The sequence below is a fragment of the Podarcis cretensis genome (genome assembly GCF_951804945.1).
Source record: "Podarcis cretensis genome assembly, chromosome: 2".
Classification (NCBI taxonomy): domain Eukaryota; kingdom Metazoa; phylum Chordata; class Lepidosauria; order Squamata; family Lacertidae; genus Podarcis; species Podarcis cretensis.
In genome coordinates this window covers 109,939,611-109,963,211 of record NC_137171.1, presented here as the reverse complement: position 1 = coordinate 109,963,211, position 23,601 = coordinate 109,939,611, and the positions used below count along the sequence as shown (strand labels likewise).

At 46.6% G+C, this 23,601-nt stretch overlaps 1 protein-coding gene and 3 long non-coding RNA genes across 4 annotated transcripts; 2 read left to right on the top strand and 2 right to left on the bottom strand.

Moving 5' to 3' along the window:
* The first annotated feature begins 415 nt into the window (after positions 1-415).
* Positions 416-19,877, top strand: RNF39 (ring finger protein 39). Its single transcript, XM_079964200.1, has 3 exons — positions 416-821; positions 16,689-16,714; positions 18,682-19,877. Exons 1-3 carry the CDS (start codon positions 471-473, stop codon positions 18,683-18,685), a joined length of 381 nt encoding a protein of 126 aa, XP_079820326.1. The 5' UTR covers positions 416-470; the 3' UTR covers positions 18,686-19,877.
* Positions 5,338-7,747, bottom strand: LOC307209306. The gene is made up of 2 exons (XR_013835533.1): positions 6,472-7,747; positions 5,338-6,267 (listed from the first exon to the last, which is right to left on the bottom strand). It is a non-coding gene; the product is annotated as an uncharacterized lncRNA (long non-coding RNA).
* LOC307209247 lies at positions 15,132-16,457 on the top strand. The gene is made up of 2 exons (XR_013835472.1): positions 15,132-15,271; positions 15,591-16,457. It is a non-coding gene; the product is annotated as an uncharacterized lncRNA (long non-coding RNA).
* Positions 19,543-22,160, bottom strand: LOC307209271. The gene is made up of 2 exons (XR_013835497.1): positions 20,881-22,160; positions 19,543-20,317 (listed from the first exon to the last, which is right to left on the bottom strand). It is a non-coding gene; the product is annotated as an uncharacterized lncRNA (long non-coding RNA).
* Between the last annotated feature and the right edge of the window lie 1,441 nt (positions 22,161-23,601).

Here is a 23,601-nt window from a genome sequence, read left to right as displayed (position 1 = left end):
TGCGGTGGAGAAGACCACCACCTTGTCCTCTGCCTCAGGCAGCAAAATGTCTGGGGCTGGCCCGAGATCCATTCCTGCTTTGGGGCAGATCTGCCAAGCTCAAGGAAAGATGGGCATAAGGATCCCAGCCCTAGCACTGCAGATAAAACCCCAGCTGCACCTCCTCCCGCCTCCCTTGCCCCCGCCAGCATTAACAGCTACGGCTTATCAGACGGCAGAATCTCCCCAAGAGCCAAAAACGAGCTCGTCTTCCATCCTAGAGGCAGTGCCTGCCACATCTTGGCAGGGAAAGCTGAGCTCGCCGCAGAGCGAAGAGGCTGGTTGTGCAAGAGTTGTTTACCTGCAGCTGGAGCTGGGAGGTGCTCCGCCCCAGACCTCCCCGGTGGCCCCACCCCCTTCTATAAAGAGCCAAGCACTTGGCTGGCAGCATCAAACCACAGAACACACAGACAGAGACGCACACACGCAGCATGGAAGGCAAAGGGCTCGTGGCTCAGCTGCAGAAGGCAGCTATCTGCCCCGCCTGCAGGGGGCACTTCAAGGACCCGGTGATTTTGGATTGCGATCACAGCTATTGCCGGGCCTGCATCACCCGCTACTGGGAAGAGGCGGCCGCGACTGGGAAGGGCCCCAGGATTCTCTCTTGCCCCCAGTGCAAGGCAGTTTTCGAGAGGAAGAACCTGCGGACCAACGTCAAGCTGGCGGTGGAGGTCAAGATCACCCAGCATCTCAACGCCAAGACGGCTCACGTGCCCCTCGCACCCAAGCCCAGGAGGCGCCGTGGGGGATGGATTCCTGCAACCGGCATCCAGGAGGAAAAGGTATGACACGAGAGTAAGGGGAGTCGGGGCTCACCAAGGGTCAATCCCAGGACTCAGTTCTAGAAATTGCAAAAAGAGGATAGAAGGTCTCTGAGTATGTGCAGAGTGCCTCTCATCGCTGAATTGATTTGTTTGGTATTATTGCATTTGCACCTGGCCCTTCTTCCCCAAGGAACAACCGCAACTGGCCCCTAAAGGTCTCAGGAGAAGGGCTTTCCATGAAAAAAGCATGAATTCCAATTAAGCTACCACCTTTCATTTCAGACATGAAAAGGCTTTTGTCACAGAATCTGAGATAAATTTGCAGGAATCCAGGGTCCGGTGTTTTTTCTTTCTTTCACATTTTTTAAACAAATTCCTTTGCCAGGAAGATCTATTGCTATATAAGGTCCGTTTCAAACCTTTCCCTTTAACTGAATATAAGCAAGAATGAGGGTGGAAAGAAAGTGGCCATCCACTTCTGCTTTTAAGAGGACAGACAGAAATTCAGTCAGTGAAGCTTTTGCCCAGCACTGGGATGCAGAAAACAGTTCCTGTTGAATTTCTGACTGTCACTCCAGCAATTAAGGGCAACAAAGCCAAGAAAACAGAGTAGATACTGAAGAGCACATGGATGTTTTCTTACAGTTGGACAATATCAATAACTGAAAACCAGAGACTTAACCAGCAGCAAGAGATATCCCCCCTTTCCCCTTCCTCGTATGTCAGCCTTTGCCAGCTTGGTGCCCTCAATAAATTTTGGACTACAACTGCAGCTGGGGCTGATGGGAATTGTAGTCCAAAACATCTCTGCCTAGAAGAGGGATGGGGAAACACATGGTCCTTCAGCCATCCTTGACCATTGGCTTGGGCTGATGGGAGCTGAAATCCAGCAACATATAGAATCATAGAATCATAGAGTTGGAAGAGACCACAAGGGCCATCGAGTCCAACCCCCTGCCAAGCAGGGAGGACAACAGGCTCCCCACCCCTGCTCTAGAACCTCAGTAGCCTGGCCTAGAACATCAGGAGCAGACTTCATAAGAAAGACCCTGCAAGCATCTCTATTTCCCAGGGACAGTCCCAGATTTACAGAAGCCATCCCAGTTTCTGATTTGATCCTGGAATGTCCCACTTTTCCTTAGGACGACCCTATTTTTATGGGAGAAACGTGGGTATGATAAGATGATGATCTGACACTGGACCTCTTTCAGTTTGGGTGTGTAGCAACCACAGGGTGAGGGAGCCACATGGATCGATACGACAGGCCTTTTTTTCTTACCCTGTCATCATGTGCTGTTTCCCTAGGGAAATTCCCCTCTAGTCGTGTTCATACATTTTTTCAAGCAGAGCAAATTTGTCTCCTCCGAGCTACGGGAGAGGCCGGTGCTTAGCGGCAGAGTGTGCTCTCAGCACGCTGGTAATTCTCAGCACCTCCAGGGAAGGCTGGGAAGGACTCTGAGAGTTGGAGACTCTGGTGAGCCACTGCGGTCAGGGCTAGATGGGTGAACGGTCCGATTTGTTATCTGGGAGACCCGAGGTTTTCCCTTCCCTCCTGCAGACTTAGGCAGCGATGGCAAGACAGCAGGCACACTCGAGTTATGTGGGAAGGCAGGCCTGTCAGTTTGGAGGCTCCCCAGGAGTAACGCTCTAGGGACTACTTCTTCACTGGAGGTTTTTAAGCAAAGGTAGGATGGTCAGGGATTCTTGAGCTGTGATTCCTGCACTGCGGGGGCTGGACTTCCAGCTCTGCAGGTCTGTTATTCTATAAACACAAAGCAGGGCATGATATCCATGAAGAACTCTTATTATTTGTATATCACCTTTAAGGGGGGTGTATTTTACAGGAGGAGCAAGGGAGAGAAGGATCTCCGCAGATCCCAAAACCAGACCTTCCTCAAAATCCGAGCAAGGCTCCGTGCCTTCGAGCTGCACAGTGAGATGTTCCTCATTGTCTTGCATTTGCCCAGCCTGAGGCTCCAACCTTATACCCACTTGCACGGAAAGGAGCCCCGCAGAACTCAGCGGAACTGAACAGACATGTCTAGGATTGCACCGTCAGACAGCCAGTCCCCAGGATTTCCACATTTAAAATAACATGCGCGCACACACACACACATGCGCAAAAAATGCCTCAACCGAAACGGAAAACAGGCTGATCTGGTATGCCGTTGACATTAGCATTACAGGTAGCCTGGATCTCAGAGCAGCAGATAGAAAGAGGAAGGAGAGCAAAACCGCTTTGTATTATCTGGAGGGACAGGGAACCTTCTGCCCTTCAGATGCAAAGCCTTCAATTGTCCCTATTTTCCAGGGACAGTCCTGGAATGATAGAAGCCATCCCGGTTTCTGATTTGATCCCAGAATATCCTGCTTTTCCTTAAAGGTAAAGGGACCCCTAACCATTAAGTCCAGTCGTGGCCGACTCTGGGGTTGTGGTACTCATCTCGCTTTATTGGCCAAGGGAGCCAGCGTACAGCTTCTGGGTCATGTGGCCAGCATGACTAAGCCACTTCTGGCGAACCAGAGCAGCACACGGAAATGCTGTTTACCTTCCCGCTGGAGTGGTACCTATTTATCTACTTGCACTTTGTGCTTTCGAACTGCTAGGTTGGCAGGAGCAGGGACTGAGCAATGGGAGCTCACCCCGTCGTGGGGATTCGAACCACTGATCCTGATCGGCAAATCCTAGGCTCTGTGGTTTAACCCACAGCGCCACCCGCATCCCTCTGCTTTTCCTTAGGACACCCCTATTTTCATATTGGAAGCTATGCAGATTTTGCTGGATTACAAGTCCCATTATCCCTGACCATTAGCTGTTCTGGCTGGGGCTGATGAGGGTGGGGTGGTATACAAACGTGAAAAATAATGTATAAAATGAAAAAAGTAAGGGGATAGCTTTCATAGAGGCAGGAAAAAAGTTGGCAAACCTAGTGACCTCCATTCTGGAAGGGGGGGTTTCCAAACGCATTGTGAGAGAAAGGAGTAGGGTGAACACATATTGGAGCAGGGATCTCAGATATTAGATTCAGATATTGGACTCGAATTACAGAGGCAAACTAACCAGGGGTGGTTGGGAAAGAGGCATGGTCTCTTTCGACTAGAGCTTGAGCTGCCTATATCAGCCAGTGAATCTTTCTTAAGACATGGAAATATGCATAATCACTTGCTAAGGTCTGCAGAGCAAGCTGCTATATGAAAGGCGCAGGTGCGTGGGCTGGGAAAGAAGTTGGCAACCTTAACTAGAATCTTCATGGAAGGAGGAGATAGAGGAAGAAACTTGATACTACAGGAAAAAGCAAAGAGGAGAATCAGAAGACAGAAAGAAAAGCCACAAAAATGGACAACTATGTATTATGTAATAATTACATATTACATGAGGATGATAGTCATACGGGTGTTTTTAAAATAGTGGTTTCTCTTCTTGCAAATATGCATAGATGAGAGCCTAGCAAGGTTTTATGTTTGTGTGTGTATGCAAAGCTTGCTGCTCTTATCATACACTATCCTGAGGGTAATCCAATCAATTTCCATCGGTAATGAATTTAGTCTGATCGCAAGCCCAGATTTGAGTTACAACATCCCTCTTGTGTTTTTTTACACTGAATTTTCGTTCTCCTGGAAGTCTTAAAACTTGTGCCTTCTTGCTGCTGCAACAAGACGATAATCCGATAAGATCCAGCCTTCCTTACATAATGCCTACTCAAAACAGAACAGGGCAAAACATAATACGGAATTTGGAATTTAGTGGAAGAACCTCGTGCAGTGGAAATTTCATGGGTCTGACCTGCCTTCCCAGATTGCACCAGCCACAATTTATCAGGCACATCCCACAAATTCTTCGCCTTCTGTTGCTTCAGCATCTCCTACATAGCTAAGGTGGAGATCAGATAGAGTGGCCTTGCGGTTCTCGACAGGCAAGATACGCAGCAATACTGGTGGGGCAGCAGGATGGCGGCACATGCCAGTGAGTGATGCCATTGCTGAAACAGGGCATATATTTTTTTTTAAGTCTTTCCGGGAAAGTGAGGTCAAAAAGTTTTCACTCTTGGTCATTGTTGGACTCCAGCTCCCATCATCCCTGACCATTGACCACACTGGCTGGGGCTGATGGGAGTTGTAGTTCAACAACGGAGACAAAAGGCAGCCCACCCCTAATCAAGACACTGGCTGAGCTACATGGATCAATGCTCTGTCTTGTTTATAAGATCCGCTGGTCTAGGAATGGGCTCCTCTGTGTCTGACTAGGACTGAAGACACCTGGATTCAAATAAGCCACGGATAAGAACATCCCCACCAAGAGTCCCGGGAAAAATGGGACATCTTGTATTTACACAAGAGATCTCGGTGGCCATTTTGGGTGCCGCTGTCTCGTGCACTCTGGCAACGCAATCTGGCCCTGAAAAAAGCACCTTTTAAAAATAATATACTTTATTAAATTTCCACAAATTTCACATAAAATTCCAACACATAATAAATGCTTCTTTTGCTTTATCGACTTCCCATCCCATTTTCCATGGGTTTTTTTTAAAAAAAAAAATTCTATCTCATTGCTCTCTTCACTCTTTAATATCAAAACCATAATACAATAATCTCAAATTATTTCTGTTGCTCACAGTTCAAATCCTGATTGCGAATTTATCATATTAAAGTATTTCTTCAAGTTGTCCGGAAAGGGCTTCCATTCTCTTATTTTAGCTGTTAGCTTTGCTGATTCAGCGTAGTCCGTCACTTTGCTGATGCGTTCTTCTTTGGTGGGAATTTCTTCATCTTTCCATTTCTGTGCATAAAGAATCCTAGCTGCTGTTGTTACATACGTAAACAATGGAAAAAAGCGATTTTTCAGGGCCGCGTGAGATCGAAAGAAACCGCTATTTCAGGTCACCTGACTTAGCCATATTTCTAACATGCAGCCAAATTCAGCAAACCCCTAGCCAGTTCAGGTATTCATGTGTTCCAGCTCAAGCACACCTGGTACAACCTTTATTAGTTGCGTCAGGTGTGCGTGAGAAAACACCTGTTGTATTTGTGCTGTTGTGAGCGATTCTATTCAGGGGGTTGAATATCAGTGAGCAACCAGTGGAGAAACCAGTATAAGTTGCATTTTCAGCTGAATTTGGAGGAACCATGAAGTTTCTATTGTGTTGAGCTATTTCAATTGCTTTTGTTTGATTTGCTCATTGCAAACAGCTGAAAGTCTGGAAATTTTGATAAACCTGATGTGCAAGGGGTGGGTTTGAATAATTTCCATTGCAACTGTGGAGCTGTAGAGCTGGAAGGGACCGGTCCTTCTTTGAAGAGGGAAATGTGTTTTAAAGGCATAGCATGCATGCACAGACTCACTTTTGGATCTCAGCACCCAAGCAGGGTGGAGATGCCCCTTCAGGTACAGTGGTCCCTTGGTTCTCAAACTTAATCCCTTCCGGAAGTCCATTCCAAAACCAAAGCATTCCAAAACCAAGGTGCGCTTTCCCATAGAAAGTAATGCAAAACGAATTAATCCGTTCCAGACTTTTAAAAACAACTCCTAAAACAGCAATTTAACATGAATTTTACTATCTAAAGAGACCATTGATCCATAAAATGAAAGCAATAATCAATGTACTGTACTATAAAATAAATAAGACAGTATTGTAGATGATAAAAATTAAAATTATTATTTTTTTCTTACCTGCACTGATGATAGTCCTTGTTTGGATGGGGGGCTTTTATCCACTTCCGCAGACACACAATCAATCAATCAATCAATCAATCAGTCAGTCGGTAGCTGAACTGGATTCCACACAGTCACAAAAACAAATCAATCAAAAAATCCTCAAAAACAAAAACACAAAATAAATAGAAAAAACAAAAGTGCCAGACTTAATCAGTTCCGGAAGTCCATTTGACTTCCGAAATGTTCAAAAACCAAGGCACAGCTTCTGATTGGTGCAGGTGCCCCGGAAACCATAGCCAACAGCCGCATTGGATGTTCGGCTTCCGAAAAATGTTCGAAAACCGGAACACTTACTTCCAGGTTTTCGGAGTTTGAGAACCAAAGCATTTGAGTTCCAAGGTACCACTGTATTAGGGGCCCAATCACTCGGGGCTTTATACATCTGCATTAAATTGGTATTGCTCATATATTATAACACCTGCAGTAATATCACTAACCTCTCAATAAAAGCAAAGAGGTGTTTGCTTTGGTGCGTACATGCCTAGACGGTTTTAATTGTCACCCCAGAATATTAAGCCAACAAGCTGGCCCAAGAGGTAGGCATAAGCACAAAGGGTCTGAAATTCAGGGTGTCCACGTGACTGCTCCCGCTTGCTCATCCCTTAACTGGCAACCTATGATCATCGCATTTCGAAGGATTAGGAGTCTTAACTGGCTGTAGTTACACAGCTGCAAAGCACCAGGACTGACACTTCCTGGGACAACATCTCTGGGGCCAGCCTGCTCATTGGACACACAAACCAGAAAAGATCATCACTGCTAAAACACGCACACCTGTCAGCAGCTCTATGATAAAGCACCTGCTCTGCAAGCAGAGAGTCCCAGGTTGTCTCCATGGGATGCTGTAGCACTGAGCCAAGACCCCTCCCTAGTCTCCTTTGACATTGGCAACAGAAGCCTACTTCATTTGTTCAAGAGATTTAGCTCATCATTGCCAAGGTGGGTCTAGCAGGACAGAAGAGCATTCTAATAATGGCGACCGAACACAGCAGCAAAGAGAGAAAGTGGAGAGAGGAGGCAGGAAGTGCACCTGGCAAAATGACAGATCCGTAGGAGGGGTGAGGATTCTGATGGGATCAGGATCCCTTTGATTAAGGCTAATTTCTCAATCTGGTTGAGCCTGTCCAGAGAACATGCCGCAGCCCTAATGATTATCAGGCCCTTGGGAAAGGATGGTTTTGGAAAGAGATGTCATCATACGAGGACAGGTAGAATGGCTGTGGATTATTACAAAGGAAGAAGAGTAGAAGAAGAGTTTGGATTTGATATCCCACTTTATCACTACCTGAAGGAGTCTCAAAGTGGCTAACATTCTCCTGTCCCTTCCTCCCCCATAACAAACACTCTGTGAGGTGAGTGGGGCTGAGAGACTTCAGAGAAGTGTGACTGGCCCAAGGTCACCCAGCAGCTGCATGTGGAGGAGCGGAGACGCGAACCCGGTTCACCAGATTACGAGACTACCGCTCTTAACCACTACACCACAGATATATGAGCAGATTTTTTATTTATTTAAATTAATGTAACTGAAATTGTGGCAGATGGAAAATGGCTCCACATCAACATGGGATTTGGAATGAGACAACAGATGGCACTTCTAGCTGAGCAATAAGCCCATCGGCAAAGTGGGAAGGTGAACCATTTTACAATGGACACAATGCATGAAAAGCACTCAGGGTGCCTCAGGTCCCAGCCTCTACGATCTCTTGGATGAGGAGAGGCCACATCCCTGGGAAGGAAGACTGGCTGCTTGAATTTTTCAGTGGAAAGTGCCTGCTCAGGATTGTGCCTGTTCACAGATGATCAAAACATGCAGATACAAAGCTACTTTCCAGCCAGATCCTAAAACTAAAATAAGTCTCTAACTGAAATTGTGGCAGATAAACTGTAGCTCTGTATAAACATGGGATGCGGGTGTCGCTGTGGGTTAAACTACAGAGCCTAGGACTTGCTGATCAGAAGGTCGGCAGTTCGACTCCCCACGATGGGGTGAGCTCCCTGCTCCTGCCAACCTAGCAGTTCAAAAGCAAATCAAAGTGCAAGTAGATAAATAGGTACCGCTCCAGTGGGAAGGTAAACAGAGTTTCCAAGTGCTGCTCTGGTTTGCCAGAAGCGGCTTAGTCATGCTGGCCACATGACCCGGAAGCTGTACGCTGGCTCCCTCGGCCAATAAAGCGAGATGAGCGCCACAACCCCAGAGTCGGCCACGACTGGACCTAATGGTCAGGGGTCCCTTTACCTCTACCTTAGGGATCAAAAGATGGCACAATCATCTTCCACCTGAACAGCACATTTCCTGTCTCTAGTTGAGATTGCCAACGCTGTGCCCATGGGCACAGCGGTGTCCTTGACGTCGCCTGCTGGTCACCACAAAACTTAGGAGGTGATGAGGGCGGTTTGCTTTTTCTCCCTTGAAAAGTCCATGGAGCTGACAGAGGGTGTTGGACAGGTGACCCTCTTTTCCACTTCTTCCTTTAGCTCTATGTAGTTTCTGACACTCCGATTAGTTCTGCTGTCAGAGGCCAGAGAGTGTGGCACCCATGGCACTCACTTAAAAATCCAGATGTGCCCATAGATTGGCAACTCCATATTAGTGTCATTCACAAGTGTCTTAGGCTATGAGGTGTTCTTATGCTCACTTTGGACCCATCAGGGTTAAGATTTTAAATTCTGCTCCCTCCCCTCTAATAATAATAATAATAATAATAATAATAATAATAATAATAAATGACTTATTTGCCACCCATCTGACTGGGTTTCCCCAGCCCACTCTGTGCAGCTTCCAACAACTCTGTGAGGTACTTTAAGCTGAGAAATGGTGACTGGCTTACAGTCATCCAGTAAGTTTCACGACTGAATAAGCATTTGCACTCGGGTCTCCCAGATCCTAGTCCAACACAACGGTGATGCAATCGACTCGGCAGAACAGTGACCAAGCACCAGGACACAGAGCAGCAACGATGTGTACAGCAATGAGTGCTGAGGTTAAGGGGTGATATGATAGCCATGTTCAAATATATAAAAGGATGTCACATAGAGGAGGGAGAAAGGTTGTTTTCTGCTGCTCCAGAGAAGCGGACACGGAGCAATGGTTCCAAACTACAAGAAAGAAGATTCCACCTAAACATTAGGAAGAACTTCCTGACAGTAAGAGCTATTCGACCGTGGAATTTGCTGCCAAGGAGTGTGGTGGAGTCTCCTTCTTTGGAGGTCTTTAAGCAGAGGCTTGACAACCATATGTCAGGAGTGCTCTGATGGTGTTTCCTGCTTGGCAGGGGGTTGGACTCGATGGCCCTTGTGGTCTCTTCCAACTCTATGATTCTATGTCAGAGACTTCTAGTATTCCAGGCATGAGGAAATGGCAGAAAGACTTCCTGTCCTTGGCTATATGCAACATCACTGGGAAGCAATCAGAAACTCCACCTGACAGTTCCAGGGGAAATAAAAGTTGGCATCGTCTCAGCCCTGACCTCACAAACAAACCCAGTGCTCTTAGGGCAGGGACACTGTCACTTGTGTCTGCATCCTGAACGCCACCTGTCATGTGCTGATGACTCCGAACGACGTCCACCAATTAAGCTCAACTATTGCTTGTAGAAAATTACAGATAATTATAGTGTGCGGCTCAAGAGGCCATTGGTTCAGTGCTTGGCATTTTATTTTTATTTATTTATCTATCACACATATCTTAAAAACAGCATCTTAAAGACAGCATCTTAAAAAGCAGAGACATCACCTTGCCGACAAAGGTCCGTATAGTTAAAGCTATGGTTTTCCCAGTAGTGATGTATGGGAGTGAGAGCTGGGCCATAAAGAAGGCTGATCGCCAAAGAATTGATGCTTTTGAATTATGGTGCTGGAGGAGACTCTTGAGAGTCCCATGGACTGCAAGAAGATCAAACCACTCCAGTCTGAAGGAACTCAGACCTGAGTACTCAACTGGAAGGACAGATCCTGAAGCTGAGGCTCCAATACTTTGGCCACCTCATGAGAAGAGAAGACTCCCTGGAAAAGACCCTTATGTTGGGAAAGATGGAGGGCACAAGGAGAAGGGGATGACAGAGGACGAGATGGTTGGACAGTGTTCTCGAAGCTACCAGCATGAGTTTGACCAAACTGCGGGAGACAGTGGAAGACAGGAGTGCCTGGCGTGCTCTGGACCACAGGGTCACGAAGAGTCGGACACAACTAAACGACTAAACAACAAACAACAAAAATCACATGTATATCTTGCCTTTTTCTCCAGAGAGCTCAAGCTGGTGTACATGGTTCTCCTCCTTTAATCTCCGCAACAACCCTGTGAGGTGGGTTAGGCCGAGAGGCAGTGATTGGGCCAAGGTCACCCTTTGTGAGCTTCATGGCCAAGAGGGGATTTGAACCCTGGTCTCCTGGATCCTAGTCCAACACTCTAACCACTACACCACCCTGGCAGCAACCTGGAGACCTGTGCCTTTAAATGTGTTGATGCAATGGATGGCACAGCAGCCTCAGGTCACTTGCCTGTTGCTTAGTCCCTGCTTCCACTTCGTTGCTGTTTGGCACACCTGGAGTTTAGGTTTTCTGCCTCTTACCTCTGATACGGGATGTTGCCCTTTCAATCCTTTACTTGAGGAGGAGGAAAGGTAACAGCTGTGGCTCCGCCATGCTTCTCTGCTCATTCCTCCCTCTACGACTTTGTCATTCCCCTTGCTTGCCCCACCTGCTGGGGCAATTAGGACTTCATGTGTGCCACATATATGCAGCAGGCGATACAGTGGGGTGGACAGCCAGTACCATAAAAATCATGGGCAGGAGATAGAGTGGCCAGCTAACCACAACCTAGTCTAAGGTAAAGGTAAAGGGACCCCTGACCATTAGGTCCAGTCATGACCGACTCTGGGGTTGCGGCACTCATCTCGCTTTATTGGCCGAGGGAGCTGGCGTACAGCTTCCGGGTCATGTGGCCAGCATGACTAAGCCACTTCTGGCGAACCAGAGCAGCGCATGGAAACGCCGTTTACCTTCCCACCGGAGCGGTACCTATTTATCTACTTGCACTTGGATGTGCTTTCGAACTGCTAGGTTTGGCAGGAGCAGGGACTGAGCAACGGGAGCTCACCCCGCCGTGGGGATTCAAACCGCCAACCTTCTGATCAGCAAGTCCTAGGCTCTGTGGTTTAACCAACAGCGCCACCCGCGTCCCACAACCTAGTCTAGTCAGCTCTTTAAAATCAGTTTGACTTTCAGAAATGAGCTGGTGAAAATTTCACTCTGTGGTGATAAACTTGAGGCAGATGCTTAGCGCTGACTCAGACCATTGGGCTGTCCAGCTCAGCATTGTCCTCAATGGCTGTTCAAGATTTTCTCCCAGCCCTATGTGGAGTTGCCAGGGATCGAACCAGGGACCTTGTGCTTGCAAGGCAGAGGTTCTACCACTAAGCTACAGCTCTTCCACTACCCAGTCGCTGTTAACATCAGCCCATTGATGCTGATCTGGCACAGCTGCAGGGAACAGTTCAGAACCTCAATGGAAGACGACATGGAGGAACTCCAGGCCACCGTTTCTTCCACTTCACCTGGAAGGCAGCTCCTGTAGTCTGTGGTGGGCGGCTCTGCTGCAAAACCCGATAGCTATCTGTGAAGGAGCAGTCATGTCGAGCTGCACCAACGCAAGACATCTCTTTTTGCCAGCAGCATCGCACCTGGAATCCATAAACTTGCTCATTAGAAGCTGGCAAAGCTGGATGAGGTCACTAATGCATGGCAGAATGTACCTAGTCAAATAAGTACTTTTGGGAAAATAATAATGTCTAATAATGTCAAGCAGCGCACATAGCAGGAAACAGGGGCGAACTGGGCCACACAGTGAGAAAACAGTCATTATATTTAACTATGTAAATATAAGGCATACGTAGTCATGCCACAAAAGGACACACCTGCTGTGCACTGGTGAGTGTGGATTGCTGGCACCATATCCATCTTTTGCTCTCGCACAATCACTTGGGCAGGCTGAGATTTCTAAATACAGTGGTACCTTGGGTTAAGAACTTGATTCGTTCTGGAGGTCCATTCTTAACCTGAAACTGTTCTTAACCTGAAGCACCACTTTAGCTAATGGGGCCTCCTGCTGCCGCTGCACCGCGGCTGCGCAATTTCTGTTCTCATCCTGAAGCAAAGTTCTTAACCCAAGGTACTATTTCTGGGTTAGCAGAGTCTGTAACCCAAAGCGTCTGTAACCCGAGGTACCACTGTAGTGGCATCTTCTGGTGGTTCTTATGCTTCTACTTTCACCCGAGGCGCCTGACATGTTGGCACCTGGGGCACTGAGCTGCTCCCATCAGTTTGGGTTGAGTCCAACTAGACAGAGCTCCCCCTCCTTCTGCTCCCAACCCAGATCTTCTCCAGAGGGGTGGGGGAACCTCTAGAGCAGATTTGGGGTGTGTGTATGCACACGGTAAGTTCTCTTGTCCTGTACGAGTGAAAGGTATTCTGCTCTTGCAATCACTCTAGCTCCATCTGCACTACACATTTAAAGCACTATCATGCCGCCTTAAACAGTCATGGCTTCCCCCCAAAGACTCCTGGGATCTGCAGCTTGTTAAAGGTGCTGAGAGAATAGGAGACCCCTATTCCTCTCGTGGAGCTACAAGTCTCAGCCATATCACAGTGGTTAGAGCATCTGCTTTGAATACAGGAGGTTCCAGATTCAATCTAGGTAAGCCTGGGGAGGATCCTGATTTGGAACCTGATCTGGAATCCTGTTTTACTGCAGCCAGCCAGTGTAGACCAGGGTTTCCCAAACTTGGGCCTCCAGCTGTTTTTGGACTACAACACACATCATCCCTTTCCACTGGTCCTGTTAGCTAGGGATTGTGGGATTTGTAGTCCAAAAAACAGCTGGAGAACCAACTTTGGGAAACCCCGGTGTAGACAATACTGAGCTGGAGGGTCTGGTTCTCAGTAGAGGGCAGCTTCCTATGTTCCTAAATTTTGGCTCAGTTGTAGATCATCTGCTTTGCGTCCAGAAGGTCCCAGGTTCCACCCCTGGCTTCTCCAGGGCTGGGAGAGAAGCCTCCCTGAAAGGCTGGAGAGCTTCTTCCAGTCAGTGTAGACAATACTGAACTAGACGGACCAAGGATTCAACTCTGGATAAGGGAGCTTCCTACGCTGCTTTAGATACGGGAGACTATCATGGCATCCTTGTGGACGGATGAGCCCGTGGTGCTGGAGGAAAACTCGTGCCTGACACCTCTGCCCCAGACACAGGCAGCTCATAAATTCCTGGAGGCTGAGGTGGTTGTGGGTGACCTCATGTGCATCAAGTGGCTGGAGCATGCTGCGGAGCAGAGCGAAGGTTGAAAACTTTAATTGGCACTGCTGAGGCTCAAGGCACATAACTGATGGGAAGGATTTCAAGGACACCACCCTCCCTCGTGACTCAATCACTCGTAGGCCAACCATTAGGTAAGGCAGCCCAAGACAATGGTGTGTTTATATTGCTCCATGCCTTGGCCTGGGTCGTAGCCAACCACTCCTGATTATCAGGCATGAACAGCACGTGGAATCCCAGGTGAGCAGGTGGCACACAGAGTCTTCTTCTTCTTCTTCTTCTTCTTCTTCTTCTTCTTCTTCTTCTTCTTCTTCTTCTTCTTCTTCCATGAACACGGTTTTAAAAGTGAGTCTGTAAGTGACTGTGGAGGCCAGTTCTGGATCCACACATCCTTCCACAGTGGGGACATAGGTTTCCAGGTGGGAGTTGATCACGGTGAGGTTTTGCCAAGCATGTCTTTCTCTTGGCACGTTTCTCCCTTTTGTCCTGAGTTCGAGCATCTTCAAAGCCTATGACAAATTTGGTAAAGGCTGTTCTCCAATTGGAGCGCTTGCAGGCTAGTGTTTCCCAGTTGTCGGAGTTTATACGTGTGTCCAAATGTGTACATGGAAGGGGCTCCAACTCTTTCCCCACCAAAGCCAGTCTCACCATCGTTAACAGCTGCATGGCAGAAATTAAACAGGCACAGCTTTTCCCAACACAAAGGTGACTATGATTGCATCTGTTGAATTTCAGGCAACTGTACAACTGTTAAAGGTACAGATCTTCTGTGGGTGGGATAGCCTACTTAAGTGTAATTGGGGAAAGGAGAGATTTTAGGAGCACACAAGTTCTTGGGAGGATAGCGAATCCCATAGCAGCGTTCTCCCTGCAAATTGCAGATTTTTCACTAGGGTGACCGCATAAGGCACACTGGTGGACCAGTGTTAGTTGTGTAGAGGAAGGAAATTAGGCAAACATGCCTGCCCCATAGGGACAGACAAAATTGCACTTACTGAAATTTGTAATTCGGTTAAGGAGTCGAAACTGTGTCATTGTGAGCCCTGTCCTTTTGCAGCTCATTGCCTTGTTTTTCAGACATGCACATGCACCCTTCAATTTAGCAATTCATTTCGTACCTTGATCTGGGGCTGCTTGTCCAAAATAGTGGGCCTGCCCCTTTAAATAATAAGCACATGGAAGGAGTCAATGTCCCACCCACCAAATGTGGTTGTAACCCCAGCTGCCATCATCCCGCACCACTGGCCATGCTGGCAGGGGATGATGGGAGTCCAGCAACATCATGCTAGCTACCCTGACATAGCAAACACAACACCATAGTTTATTTCCTTGCAAAGCCTGGAATTATAATAATAGCAAGAGACCAGTAACCATTTGGAGGAGCCAGAGTTCTTTTCCTTCTGCTAGTTCTCCACCCATCTCTTTTAGCTCCCCTTCACTAGAGAGCCAGTGTGGTGTAGTGGTTAAAAGCAGTAGACTCGTAATCTGGTGAACCGGGTTCGCTTCCCTGCTCCTCCACATGCAGCTGCTGGGTGACCTTGGGCCAGTCACACTTCTCTGAAGTCTCTCAGCCCCACTCACCTCACAGAGTGTTTGTTGTGGGGGAGGAAGGGAAAGGAGAATGTTAGCCGCTTTGAGACTCCTTCGGGTAGTGATAAAGTGGGATATCAAATCCAAACTCCTCCTCCTCCTCCTCCTCCTCCTCCTCCTCTTCTTCTTCTTCTTCTTCTTCTTCTTCTTCTTCTTCTTCTCCTTCACTATTCTGGAGGAGCAACCAGGAGCTGCCCTACCATCAGGCCAGAGTTGCAGGGAGGAACTTGTAAACATCTAGATGCACTTGGACTAAACTCCCATTATCCTTGGCCCCTGGCTGTGCTGACTGAGGCTCATGGGAGCTCACAATAACATCTGGAGAACCACAGATTCTTCCATCCCTATTGCTCCAGGACAGTTTCTTTTTCCTTTAACCCAAATAACCTCTTGCCTGCAGAGACTGGAGAGCAGGCTACGGCAGGAGGGACAAATACAGCACAAAATGTGTACCTGGTTCAGGAGGGGACACCATTCAGACAGCAATCTTTGGTATGAGAACTGGGGTGACACAAGCATGGCCTGGCTTGATTTAACTTGTCTTCATCTGGGCTTGGGAACGCTTGCCTTCAAGCCCTCTGCTGACCTTCGTCTTGGACACTTGCATCGTCTAGTTTGCATTCATAAGAGCTCTGCCTTGACTGGGATAATGTGGAATAAATAAGCATAATGTGCAGATAGGAGCAATTGATTTTTGAGGCACTCGTCTCTTCCTTGGGGGCTTCCCATAAGCATCTGGTTGGCCGCCATGATAAAAGATGCTCGACTAGATGAGCCACTGGCCTGATCCAACAGGGCCCTTATCAACATTGCAAATAAATAAATAATCCTCTGTGGATGTGACTGCTTCCATTTACGAGCCATCAAAGTCAATGGTCATCACCGTATATCTTTTGGCATTGAATTCCAATTAAATCACGCTTGTGCAAAGAAACATTCTACTTTGTTTTCTATGTCGACGGGCCTATGCAGCTGTTTAAAATTTTATTGAGTAGCTGGTCATTTTCATGATTGATCTGTAAGGCTTTTAATGGTTTGTTGTTTTTTTTAAAAGTTTGTATATTGCTGTACACTGCCCTGATATTTTATGAGAGTGCAGTATATAAACACCATCATAAATAAACAATATACAATAAATTCTGACTTTGCTGAACCTACTGCCAATCAATATGAATCTGACTCAACACATTTTCCGTTTCCTCCTGCTCCATCGATATAGACAAGATTATCACCTTGACCTATCCATCTAATATCGCCTTCTCTCTCTTTTTTCCAGGAAGTCATCAGAGAAGTCTGCAGATGGTGAGTCTACTCCACCTTCTCGATTTCCAGATACTTGAAAACTAACCTTGCCAGGCATTGAATCTGGCAGCTTTATGTAAGCCAAACACACAGTGCCGGATTTATATACAAGCTAAACAAGCTATAGCTTAGGGCCCCACTCTCTTGTGGGCCTCCAAAAAATTTAAAGGGAAAAAACCTGAATTGTACATTTCCAAAATATAAGATAAAAAACAAATAAAATAAAACCTACATACAACAACAGTGCTTTGTGTTGTGTAGGCTCCAATGATGTAAGTAATGGGCCCCGCCTGCTAGCCTGCTCCCTTTCACTATTAATATACTTCTTCTTAATTGTATTTCACTATTAATATACTTCTTAATTGTATTTCAGTTCAACAATTACTTTGGTAAAATACATACATATTTTGTTATGTGCAAATGGCTTTAGATACCTATTAGGTCCATAAATTACAACATAGCATATATTCAACACAGAAAACAGCGACAATTTGTTGTTGACAATGTAAAGGGCCCCATTACGTCCAGTAGCTTAGGGCCTCATCAAACCCTAAATCCAGCCCTGCAAACACGGGCTCAAACAGTACTATAAAGGTAAAGGGTAAAGGGACCCCTGAACATTAGGTCCAATCACGGACGACTCTGGGGTTGCGGCACTCATCTCGCTTTATTGGCTGAGGGAGCCGGCGTACAGCTTCTGGGTCATGTGGTCAGCATGACTAAGCTGCTTCTGGCAAACCAGAGCAGCGCACAGAAACACTGTTTACCTTCCCGCCAGAGTGGTACCTATTTATCTACTTGCACTTCATGCTTTCGAACTGAACCTAGGCTCTGTGGTTTAACCCACAGTGCCACCCGCGTACTATAGATGGCCCTAAACATGTTTGTAGAAGATAGCTGCTTAAGTATCAAATTGCAGGCCAGGGAAATTTTAGGATGAGGGAGCAACCCTGGGGCTTTTCAGTGGGTCATGAACTCCAAATCCCACCAGCCCCAGCACCATTTGGAGGGCTGAACACTCCCATTTCTGCTATAAGGGATTCCCCACATCTCAGTTCATCATCTTTTGGTGATGCTGTGATCCACACAGGTACCAGAGCTGCCCCTGCTGCCTCAGCAGCGTCATGACTTTGTGCCAAGATTTCTCAAGGAATATATGGAAGCTTTCATTGAAATTCCACTTCCATGCCCTGTAGGCTAATTGCTATCTATTTTTAAAAAGGAAGCCACATCCAAAGTTGAAAAGAACAAGGCAAAGCTTCAGGTTTGTTCCTTAGGTAGCTCAGCTGGTAGAGCGGAGGACTGTAGATTGTTGTCCAAGCCATCCTTAGGTCGCTGGTTCGATTCCGGCTCGAAGGACAAAGTGTTTTTGCTTGCCAGAAGCAGCTCCTGATCTCTCAACCAATCATACACTGTGGTTTCCCTCATCATGACGACAGTCTGGAGAAACCCACTGCCTCATGGGAGTTGTAGTCCATCAATGACCGGAATGCCACTGTTTTCCCCTTCCATGACGTGGACGGTCCTTTAATATATTGGCTCTGAACTGTTGAGGAGCATTAAATGTCATCACAATCTTAATTGTGCCTGGAAGCGCCTGCTAAAAACATTTTTTGTTCAGACAAGCCTATCCAGATGTAGAAGCCAGCAAGTATTTTTAATATGTTTGTAGCTTATTTTATATTTTAATTATTTTCTGCATTTTTAAAAATGGTTGTTTTTAACTCCTTTTTATTGATAATTTTAATGTTTGCTTTCTTTTTTATAAACCGCTTGGAGATTCTATTTGCAATCAAGTGGTTTACAAATTTCATGGAATAAAATAAAAATAAGATGTCTGACACCTCCTATACAGAAACACCCTTGAGGTTCCTCCACTGAGCAACTGGAACCCTGAAATGCAAGCGCTGCCTTCCATCCTAGTCTTGATATTTATTGTTTGTGTATCTTCATTTTTCTCTCCACAGCTAATGTGGTTTGGATGCTCCCAGACACCCATATTCACCTGAACCTGCAGAACAACCTACCTGGAGCCCCTCAGAGTGGCAATCCCTGCTTCCCAAGATTTGAAGACCCTCAACAAGATGGCCGAACAAGCCATCTCCAAATAGCTCAGGCTACAGCATGGGGGCAGCTAAATTTGGGGAGGGCTGCTGGTGGTGGAGAAACTGAGATTTCAGCCAAGCATGAGGCTCTGGATTTACGAATGGACCTGCAAGAGTTAGGGAGACTCTCGTGCTGCAGGGCTTAAGTTATTTTCTAGAGAGAGATATCAAGCTGTCTCAGAAGCTACAAGATGCATTGGCTTGGTGAGGGGGGGGGGAATGTGCTCCATACATGGCAGGACCCCCTTTACTTTGTTAGGGTTTAGAGTTTGGAATAAGATTTCAGGATTCCATCATCCCCTGGTTCGAATTAAGTCCTGCCCCATAACTGAGCAGAACAGATTTTGGTTAGGCTAAATCTGCGAGGAGTGACTGGTTCCACGTTTGACTAAGTCTTCAGAAGTTCTGGTACCTCCAAGTGTCACTTGACATGGCAGAAGATGAGATCTTGGAGAAGAATGATTGGTTTTCTTTTAGTTTATCCATCTCTGCCATCTTCCTCTACTAATTTCTTGTCTGCCTTGTCTGGGAAGTGTAAACCTTCTAGGCAAAACCCCCCCGTTTCTCTGTTCTTTACAGGGTCTAGTACACACTGCTGACACTGTGTTAAATGGCAGAAGTAATAACTATTTGACATGAACTGGTATTCACTGAGAGGCATTAAAGTGATCTGAAGTTCCTTATGCAGTTATTTCATAAATGACCAATGGGTGGTGCTGTGCGGTCATTTATATTTCTGGCTAGCTTAAAAAAAAATCTGTCAGTGATTCTAACCAGCTTCTAAACTTGAGCCAGGTACCATCTGAGGGGAGAAATTTGAAGTTCAATGTACATACCTTATTTCCCCAAAGTCCACTCCCCTTTCCACAATATATTGTACTGCTGATAAGGAAGAAAATGTATTATACCCACAAATAACGTTGTGTTTGTTTCGTGTACTATATATAATTATTTTAATTTTTGTGTGTCTCGAGTTATTTGAGTCCATCCGTGGAATGGACTTTTAACTGTAAATCCACGGGCAAGTAAATAAAAAAAAGGCATTATCCCAAAGGAAATATGTGGTTGTGGTTGTTTTCTTTGGTGAGGAGTTGGCTTGGAAGGTTTGAGTGAACAGCCAATGGAAATTTCCCCACAGGCCTAGCATAACATCACATAAGCAATTTTCTTCTCCTTTCCCCCTGTAATGTGGAGAACTGATAATGCAGCACAATTCAAGGTTAATTTAGTAGATTTGAAACACAGAGTCTTGATTTGTTGCCCTACAGCAGGATTTCCATGTCTTTAACGGTGGCACGACAGTCAGAAGCGGAACGGTCTCCCTCGGGAGGTGGTGGACTCTCCTTCCTTGAAGGTTTTAAAGCAGAGGTTGGGTGGCCGTCTGTCACTGATGTTTTAGCCGAGATTCCTGCATTGCAGGGGGTTGCGATTCTAAGTGTAAGGAACGGTTCTGGTGTGGGAGTGAGAGACCTTTAGCCCTCCAGATGTTGCTGAACAACTCCCTTCAGCCCCAGCAATATTGATGCCCTCCAAGTAATAGTGCCACTGTATTCTGCTCTGGTCAGACCTCACCTGGAGTACTGTGTCCAGTTCTGGGCACCACAGTTCAAGAAGGACACTGACAAACTGGAACGTGTCCAGAGGAGGGCAACCAAAATGGTCAAAGGCCTGGAAACGATGCCTTATGAGGAACGGCTAAGGGAGCTGGGCATGTTTAGCCTGGAGAAGAGGAGGTTAAGGGGTGATATGATAGCCATGTTCAAATATATAAAAGGATGTCACATAGAGGAGGGAGAAAAGTTGTTTTCTGCTGCTCCAGAGAAGCGGACACGGAGCAATGGATCCAAACTACAAGAAAGAAGATTCCACCTAAACATTAGGAAGAACTTCCTGACAGTAAGAGCTATTCAACAGTGGAATTTGCTGCCAAGGAGTGTGGTGGAGTCTCCTTCTTTGGAGGTCTTTAAGCAGAGGCTTGACAACCATATGTCAGGAGTGCTCTGGTGGTGTTTCCTGCTTGGCAGGGGGTTGGACTCGATGGCCCTTGTGGTCTCTTCCAACTCTATGATTCTATGATTCTAAGTGTCGGTGGCCAATATCTCCCATCATCCCTGTCTACCGGCAACAGAGGCCATCTTCTGAAGCAGGAATGAGGACGCTGCGAGCCTGCTGGACCACAACTCCCATCATTCCTGACCACTGACTGCTGGCTGGGGCAGATGAGAGTTGGTGTCCGAGCACCATTGGTTCCCATTCCTGATCAGTAGGCCACTTCATGCCTCCCAGTATGCCCTGCGGAAGACCTTAAGGTCCACAAATGACAACATTTTGGAGGTCCCAGGTCGCAAGGTGGTTAGACTGGTCTCAACTAGGACCAGGGCCTTTTCGGTACTTGCCCTGACTTGGTGGAACGCTCTGCCACAAGAGACTAGGGTGCTGCGGGACTTGACATCTTTCCGCAGGGCCTGCAAGACAGAGCTGTTCCGCCTGGCCTTTGGTTTGGACTCGGTCTGACCCTTATGTTTCCCTCCCCTTATGGCCTTGATCTATCGGCTACTTTTAAAATGAGGCTGCATTTTAAATTGCATTTTAACCTGTATTTTAAATTGGTCCCCCCCCCATTATGTTTTTACTGTGGTTTTATTGGTGTTAGCTGCCCTGTGCCCAGCTCTGGCCGGGGAGGGCGGCGTATAAATTATTATTATTATTATTATTATTATTATTATTATTATTATTATAGCTGCTGGTGGAAGGGGGACCTCTCTAGCTAGGAAAGCAACTTGTCATAAACAAGGTCCCACCAACCTAAGACACTTATTTTTCTACGAACCAGTTGCCTCTTCCCTCCCCCAAACACCCCCCCCCTTTGCATCCTAAAATGGTAATATTCTAGGAAAAGCTTAAGCATTTTGTGGAATGTATAAACTTGCCCAGAGATTAGTGAAGGCAGAGCCTCCCTCCTCATCCCTGTTGGAATTGGAAAACCACGTGACATCTCTCAGCTCCCGTACTAAAAATACATTTCCCGTCCAAATATGATGCATCGCTCCAAGCCCCTTCAGGCCAGCTCTTGCCAAGCTAATTAAACATCCTTCTCTTGTCAGAACTGCTGAAAACCCAGCTTTGAATTTGTCCCAGAGGCTGGGGGCCCCGTTCACAAACCCCACCTGGATTCTTCCTACATTAGCGCAGCCTCCTGCCTTGGCATGTCCACAGCAGGGGGAGGAAAAACAACCACCTTTACAGGTGTTGTTGGGGATACAGCCAGGTTTGGAGCCAAGCAAGGTTATACCTTTTAATGGATGCTTGTTTTCAGAGTGCATAAGAATAATTTGTGTGTACTGAGGAATGATTTCTAAAAACTAGGGTTCCCTCTTCCCCATCCTGCCCTCCTGTGCCTTTTCATGATGGCACTGCATGCATAATTTTGACAGGTAAAACTGCAACACACACCCTACATTAGCAGGGCAGGTAAAGATTTCTCGGCCTTTTGGTCACACACTTCAGGAGTGAGTCGATTTCAGGCTTGTTAAATCTACTTTGTTTTTTAAATCAGGACTAGGGATGGGGAATATAACGATACTGGTTTGCAGTGTAAATTGTGATATCGGTTTCGTAATTTTTGACCTGGCAATATGTTATGAATCATGATGTGTGTTAGGGCTGAGAGATGTCTGGCCTTCAACACTGTGATATATCACCAGCTAAGTATCACAATATAACAATATATCACAATGTCTGCAATAAGGATCTGATTACATAGAGGGCAGGGGCAGAAGGAATTGTGAGTGAAGTGACAACTGGCTTCACGGTTTTTCCCACATCACCATTTTTTACATAGCACCCCCACACATTGTGATTCTATAATAATAATAATAATAATAATAATAATAATAATAATAATATAATTTTATTTATACCCCACCCATCTGGCTGTGTTTCCTCATCCACTCTGGGCCAGAATTGAACTGTGCTCACAGTCTTTCCCCATAAAGTCCACTCCCAGCTGACTTTCATTTGAGCAGCCCAATTCAGGTGTGGGGGGGAAGTAGTTTTGTTCTCACTGTTGCTAAACAATTGGAAACTAGAAACTCTTGCACATCTGTAGAAAATCACCAGAGATTACTGATGGATCCCAATCTACTTTCTGCCCATCCATGATGTCGTTAATTGGGCCTGTAACAAATTGGGGATGTGGGACGCAGGTGGCGCTGTGGGTTAAAGCCTCAGCGCCTAGGGCTTGCCGATTGAAAGGTCGGCGGTTCGAATCCCTGCGGCGGGGTGCGCTCCCGCTGCTCGGTCCCAGCGCCTGCCAACCTAGCAGTTCGAAAGCACCTCCGGGTGCAAGTAGATAAATAGGGACCGCTTACCAGCGGGAAGGTAAACAGCGTTTCCGTGTGTGGCTCTGGCTCTGGCCAGAGCAGCGATGTCACGCTGGCCACGTGACCCGGAAGTGTCTCCGGACAGCGCTGGCCCCTGGCCTCTTGAGTGAGATGGGCGCACAACCCCAGAGTCTGTCAAGACTGGCCCGTACGGGCAGGGGTACCTTTACCTTTACCTTTACCTTTACCTTTAACAAATTGGGGATAGGGGAGAGAATGAGAAAATGCAACTCATCTACAATGGGAGATCTGGCAGACAGGATGAATGGAAAAGGGACAGACAGGGGGGGAAATACTGTTACCCAAGCTTTTTGCAGCACACAAGCCTATCAGGAAAAGAAATGGATGGGACATAAGGCTTGCTTCTCTCCTTTTTACTGCTTCTCCCACTTTTTAATGT

Coding starts and splice junctions, on each gene's coding strand:
- RNF39 (XM_079964200.1), top strand. CDS start 471: ATGGAAGGCAAAGGGCTCGTGGCTCAGCTGCAGAAGGCAGCTATCTGC. Junction 822..16,688: donor CCGGCATCCAGGAGGAAAAG/GTATGACACGAG, acceptor TCTTTTTTCCAG/GAAGTCATCAGAGAAGTCTG.